The sequence below is a fragment of the Melanaphis sacchari genome, unplaced genomic scaffold, assembly GCF_002803265.2.
Source record: "Melanaphis sacchari strain LSU unplaced genomic scaffold, SCAv2.0 Contig0_pilon_pilon, whole genome shotgun sequence".
NCBI lineage: Eukaryota > Metazoa > Arthropoda > Insecta > Hemiptera > Aphididae > Melanaphis > Melanaphis sacchari.
In genome coordinates this window covers 5784563-5791286 of record NW_020270366.1, presented here as the reverse complement: position 1 = coordinate 5791286, position 6724 = coordinate 5784563, and the positions used below count along the sequence as shown (strand labels likewise).

General features: G+C 26.7%; 1 protein-coding gene across 3 annotated transcripts; it reads left to right on the top strand.

The window, feature by feature from the left end:
• Nucleotides 1-3558: 3558 nt before the first annotated feature.
• On the top strand, nt 3559-4795 carry LOC112596274 (gametocyte-specific factor 1-like). 3 transcript variants are annotated; one of them, XM_025341822.1, is made up of 2 exons: nt 3559-3663; nt 4373-4795. In XM_025341822.1, the coding sequence occupies exon 2, from the start codon at nt 4388-4390 to the stop codon at nt 4757-4759; it is 372 nt and encodes a 123-aa protein (XP_025197607.1). In that variant the 5' UTR covers nt 3559-3663; nt 4373-4387; the 3' UTR covers nt 4760-4795. The 3 variants fall into 3 exon arrangements, with proteins under 3 accessions (XP_025197607.1, XP_025197618.1, XP_025197629.1); XM_025341833.1 differs by lacking the exon at nt 3559-3663 and adding an exon at nt 3745-3887; XM_025341844.1 differs by lacking the exon at nt 3559-3663 and adding an exon at nt 4214-4238.
• Nucleotides 4796-6724: the final 1929 nt, after the last annotated feature.

The window sequence follows — 6724 nt, the reverse complement described above, 5'->3', positions numbered from 1 at the left end:
ATGATTTGTTTTTTTTTAATTGATATGTAAAAAATTCAGCGTTTGCATCTTTTAGATATTTAATTATGGTTCTGTATGCATTTGAAGAGGTAGTGTTTATTTTAATTGATTCGGTAGAGCTTTTGCAGGTAAAATCGTCGATCGGTTCTATAATATTTTTTATTTTCTCGCAACATTGTTGATAATTTTGAATTTTTTGTTTTAATAAATATTGGTGGAGGTAATTTAGAGACGATTTCGTTTGTTTCATTAGTTTCCATATCCGTGTCATCATTTTGTGATAGGACATTGAATTTATTATGAGAAGAAAATTGCGTGTTCGTCGTGGTTTTAATTATTTTTGATAACTGGCTTTGTTTATCAGAATCTAAACGTTTGTGAGATTTGGGAGAAACGACCTCAGTTCATTCGTATTGAAAACATCGTTCGTGTCAGACTCGCTTAATTGGCTGTTATTCTTTATCTTTTGTATGGTGTTTTGGTTGATAATTTTAATTGGGGGGATAGTCATAGGTTTGGAGTTCATTTTTAATTAGGTGTTGTTATGTAAGTGAAGACACACGGCTGGGAAGACGGTTTGTTATACGTTATATGGGTTTGAATAATTAAAATACTTACAGAAAGTCTTGACTTGGGGTTTAGGGCCCCAGACGGGTAGCGATTTTTTTTGTTAAAAAAAGTACTTGAATTTCTTGTTTTTTGACACTTTTCACAACAAAAACGGTTAAGTATTTAATTTGATTTTTAATAAAATAGTAATTATCGAATAAATTAGATGCACACATTACGAGTGCGAGACATCGAATAATCATCGCACTAATTTAAAATAGTAAATTGAGCAAAAGGTGGTAAAATGGAAATTACCCATTTCCGTCAAAAGTGTACTTTCCCTTTTCCGCCGATTTACTTTTCCACTAAATGAAAAAATAAAATAAAAAAATTACATATAATATTTATATTACATATTTTTATTAAATATTAAAATTTAATTTTGTCAATTACATCTAATATTACAATTTACTTTACTTTTTTATTTTTTGTTATTTTGTTATTGTTATCTTACTATAGTTTAATGATATTTCTTTTACGAAGTCATATTTGAAAATTTAAGAAAAAAATAAATATAAAGATTAACATTAAATTAAAATAGTCGCATTACCTGTCAATTTATCCATTTTTATATTAAGTTATAAATTATTCATTTAGATTTTGTCTGTCTCGAACTCGACGATCTTGTACCACGTTTGGTAGATGGGTGCTTCTTAGTTTAACGTAGGAAGGTTTGTACTTCATTAATTAAAACTTTAACAAAATGTTAATAGATGGTGATTTTTTATAAAAACATTTATAAAAATTCGAATGGAATGACTCACAATTTTTAATCGTTCATCTTAAACTTTAATTTACTGATGCCCTAAGTTATGGAGGATAATCGCAATTTTCAGTTAAATAATTGTCTACTAAGTAGTCTGAATATTTACAAGTTTGATCATCTGTAGGACGATTAGTCATAAAGTTGTCAATAAAATATTCAAAAACTTCACATGAGTCTAAGAAACGTAAGCCAAAAGTATGACGCAACCATTTCCCCCGTTCTAAAAATTGGTTCTAGAAGGCAGTGGATAACCCTTATTTTGGAATTTGGCGATACCACACTTGGGCGGGGTGAAACCTACAATCAATGATTTGTGTATGTGGCCAAATTTCATGTATGGCATTTACTATAGATTTTTCGAAATCTTTTGTAATATACTGTGATAATTGCACACCTAGTGTAGAAAATTTGTCAACAATTGACCGAAATACATGTGCATATATTTCAATAGTTTTAGTGGGAAGTAAACAAAATATTAAAGGTAAGTATATAGTGTCTATATATTTCTATATTTCCTCCAATATCTTTTAATATATTTTTTTTTTAGTTTATGACTAATATCATCGACTGCTTTTCATTTACAGGCAATATGAATAATTTGCCTAGATATTACCGTCCGAACATAAGGCTCATGGTTATGATTTATATTTTCACAATGATCATGTACTACAGCATTATCTTCAATGTACACTTTTGCTTTGCAGTATTTTGTTATACTACATCGCCATCGAGTTAAGCCAGTGGATACGTTAACTGATCCAATACAAAATTTATAATTATTTAAAACTAATAATGGTTTTCCAATTTCCACATTTACTATCGATGAATTCAATCATTATGTTACCGTTACGCCGTATATTTTATAGATGGATCACTACTAATCAATAATGAAATTTAAAATAAGAAAAAAATATTTAAACAAAATTCACACTAACATGTTATTTTACAAATATTATACTAAATATTTGACAATGCGAATCGGTTCAAAAGTTATACACTTACTATTAGACGTATACTTTATCGACAACAGTTAGAAAACGAATAGGCTGCGTCGTAACATTAACGGTATTGGTTTCGTACATATTGTACTTACAACTAATACAATAAACAAGATTAGCAACATAATCGATTGTGTTGGAAAATTAATCTAGATTATCGGCGATAAATAAATCATTGGTCGAAATTACGGTACTTAATAGATTTTTTACAACAGAAAAATAATTTCAATTTTACAAATTTTTTGAAACTTTTCATTTGATAGAAAAGGGAATCGACCGACTGATGATTTGGCGGAAACCGGCCATGCCCGGTAAAATAGGTACTGAATATTAAAGCTAATAGGGTACCGACGGACTGACATGCTAGCAGGATAGTTAGGATAAACTCAAGGTAAATTTGAGAGTGAGCAAGTAAATTTTGGTGCTAGGATACTTAATCAAAAATTACTTTCCGGACTTCCGGAGTTATAGTATAGAAATATACTACATAGGTACCTTTCTGAGTTCTTACCTACCTATACAAAAACAAATAATGTGGCCTTTACTTTTTAGTGACATGTAACGGCATTAACAAAAATTTGAAAATTATGTTTAAATAATACGTTAGTCGTTATGAATTGACTTGATCAAATGAGACGAATATAACATGAAAGCAATTATTTTTGTTATCTACGTGGACTTAATAAATCGTTAGGAAAAACAAAAGCTTCAAGAATAAAGTATAAACGCTTTAATAAAAAATTTTAAGTTTGACAATTTGCAAGTGAAAAATTATTGTTTTACAAAGTAGAAACCTTCGAGTATAATCAATAATCATTAATTAAATAAACTTACATGATATGAACAACATCGTTAATAAAAATATCTATTAAATATTAATAATATGGTAGAAACTAGAAAGTACAAATCAGTAACCACTAACTATATAGTATGGGCAGTAATGATTAATGAGTTTACTATAATAATATAAGTAATAACTTAGCAAACTTAGCAAACTTAACAAACCTGTAAGCCACGGACTTGTTTATTTAATATTTTGTAATTTTTTGTTTTTACAAATAATAAAAACTCTGTCTGACAGTGTGGCCTTAAGTAATATTTAACTTAAACTATTTAACGATTATAGATAATACCTCTATTCTGTGATATTACCATAACTGATTTTACCACAGACATCTACCTTATACTTAAGTGATAAGTAGTAAACAATAACCTGAGTAAACACCAAACACTTGAATACTTGATATTTGATATTATTTATCTATAGCGATTAGCGAGTATCGGTAATCGGTATGTATAATTATTAATTACTAATTTAGTAATTTACTATAATAATTGTAGTTTGTACTCTTGTATTTGTTTTGTTCAATGACTAATTTTTAATTCCAGACTCCAGTTGGAAGTTATGTCACTAAAATACTAAATTTTGTTTATAATTTATAATATAATATTCAAATTTAGATTAATTTTGGATATTGCACGGTGTTCAGATCTGTATTGAATCATCGTTAAAAGTAACATGATAAATAATAAACCTTTAGTATTTTAGTTGATACCAAATCAATACAATAAATAATACACGATTTAAATTATAATTAGGTTTTCAAAAATATTCATTAATTCTCTTCAGGTTTTTTTTTTTTTTTATTGAATTTTGTATATAGATTACTGTGTGGATTTTTAGTGAGTACATAATTTTATCAAACACGGTTATCTTTATTCTGATTAAAAATAAATACGTTTCATAAGACCCTGAATAAAATAGCACTTTTTTATTTTACATATTTTTAAATACAGTGGAATTCAAAGAATTAGAAGTAAAGTGTGTATTATTTAATATAATATTTAATAATAAATAATTTTGTGTAAGTGTAACTCATCTAATTAATCATGTTTGAACTCAATATTTTATGCAATACCTATAAAATAATTTTTAACATTTAAAACAAGAGTTTACTATTGTTTTTACATAATAATTTTATTTTTATGTTACTTACAGGTAACTTTACTAGAAATGTCTTCAGAAGAAAAAATAAGTAATGGTCTATCCAATAAGGAGATTATTGATTTTGGTATTTACTATTTGGACATGGTGCAATGTCCATTAGATCCAAACCACAAACTTCGGCGTCACAAGTTGCCATATCATATTTTAAAATGCAAAAAGATGTTTCCAGATAAAATACAATGTCCTTATGGCCATTATTATTATTTAGAAAAACATGAGATGGCCAATCATTTACAAATATGCCCTCATAAGCCAAGTTCATTTCAAGCTGAAGAAATGCAGCCGTACATAATTCAAGCTCAACAAGCTAGAAATAAGAATATCATCCAAAACTATGATGTTAATAATTTTGAAATTGATGAACCATATTGGGATTAATCATCAATTATGTTAATTTATTTTTTTTTGTCACAATTAAAGACTGATGCATATTATATTTTTATTATGCTAAGGTAAAAAGCATAAGTTATTATGTTCTTAAAATTTTCTTTTTTTATTTATGTAATTCAAAAGATTAAACAGTTTTTTTATTTTTATTACTACATTTTTTATTCTATTAATAAAGTATGCAAATTCAACTAGTATCATGTTTTTTTACTTAAAAATGTTGTCTCATTTTATAAATTATGTTATAAAATGTTATAAATTATGAGCTATAAAGGTAGGTTTATTATAAAAAATTATTTCTATTATATTATGGTGTTAATCACCAAGTAAAGTAATAAATTACTCTATACTTATTGAAACTAAATAAAATTTTATTACAATATAACACATTGCATTTTTTGTTTTAAGTAAAACTGCACTAGAAGAGGTTTTAAGGCAGCCACTTACGGTCTTGTCTGTTTGTTGGTTTTGCTTACACAGGCTGCCGGAGACTGTCCAGCTGGATGGACAGAGGTTTTCATATTTTTTCTGGCAGCCTGTACAGTTGTAATTGTTCTGGTAACTGGAATCCATAGACACAACGGTCAGTCGGTCTCTGGTGGTCTATGAAGACTTAACTGAAAGGCCCACCAGACCGTGTGTGACTACCCAGTCTCTGTAATTACTGTAAGTCTGAGGAAAACTACACAAGATATGTAAAATTCTCATCTTTAGTGTGTAGCAATTATTATCTGGGACTATTTCCAACAATTCCAACCCCATAAAAGCTGTCCAAAACAAATTTTTTCATTTTTAGTTTTAATTTAATATTGAAAGACCTTATAATAATAATATAAATATCAGTTACTTTTAAAATCTCAAATCCTTAGCTGTTTGATATTAGAAATCCCTGTTTATTCTATATACTTCATGCCAATACCTTTCTCAAATGTTATTCTTCCCAAATTTGTTGGGAATATTTAAATTTTAAATTGCTTATACTTCTAAGTTAAATTATTTATTTTTGTAAAAGAAGTACTGAAAATAGCCCTCATGAAAATTAGGTAACAAGTAACATTAAGCCTAGAGATGATACATACATTTATCTTTCGTGATAGTTTACTACATATTATTTCCAACAAATGCATATTACACTAAAACATTATAACTTACTATGTTTTATTCATAAATATTATTAATCTAGTTAAATAATTAAAGAAATATACTTTTAAGTACTTTCTAGTTTATAATATGTTTTTGATGATTTTATTTAAATGGTTTCACTATTCAATACTCAGAACTGTGTGAAATGGCCCCAAGCTTTTCTTAGTGATTAAATTCATTTTACTTGGACAAATTAATTATTTCTAAAAATAAGAAATAATCGTAGTAGTGTGAATGAATTACCTTCTTCTCTTAAGATATACATCTACAGTCAATGTATTTTATTTAATATGTATTATTTGAATGGTGCTGAACACATAGTTTAGATAGATCAATTCAACTGCTTTAAAATTAGGTGAAATTAGGTTTGTGGATAGATGTGTTATTTTACTCTATTTTACCTAACCTCTTTCATTTTATAGAGTACTTTGAAGTGTTAATTCTTTCTGTTATAATTTTATTTAACACAAGAATTTCATCAATCATTTATATTTAAAATGGTATATTTATTTATAACTTTATTTAAAAATGAATGTTCGGAAGAGTGATAAATTAGAAGAGGTGTGGGTGGGTCAATCAAATTATTTTAACAATCTGTTCCAATTTTATTTGGTGCCATTTTATTACTATTATATTAAATGTATACAGACTTTAAATATTTATTTCCTTAATAAAAATTAAAAAACAAATAAATAGTATTTAGAATCATTCATTATTAAAATATTATATAATTGCATTTTTGAAACAATTATGTTAAATAAAAATATAAAGCAATTTGTGATAAAAAATTAAATATAACTATAAATGACTTAA

Excerpts from the sequence above, each read along its gene's own strand:
- LOC112596274 (XM_025341822.1), top strand. The coding sequence starts at position 4,388 with ATGTCTTCAGAAGAAAAAATAAGTAATGGTCTATCCAATAAGGAGATT.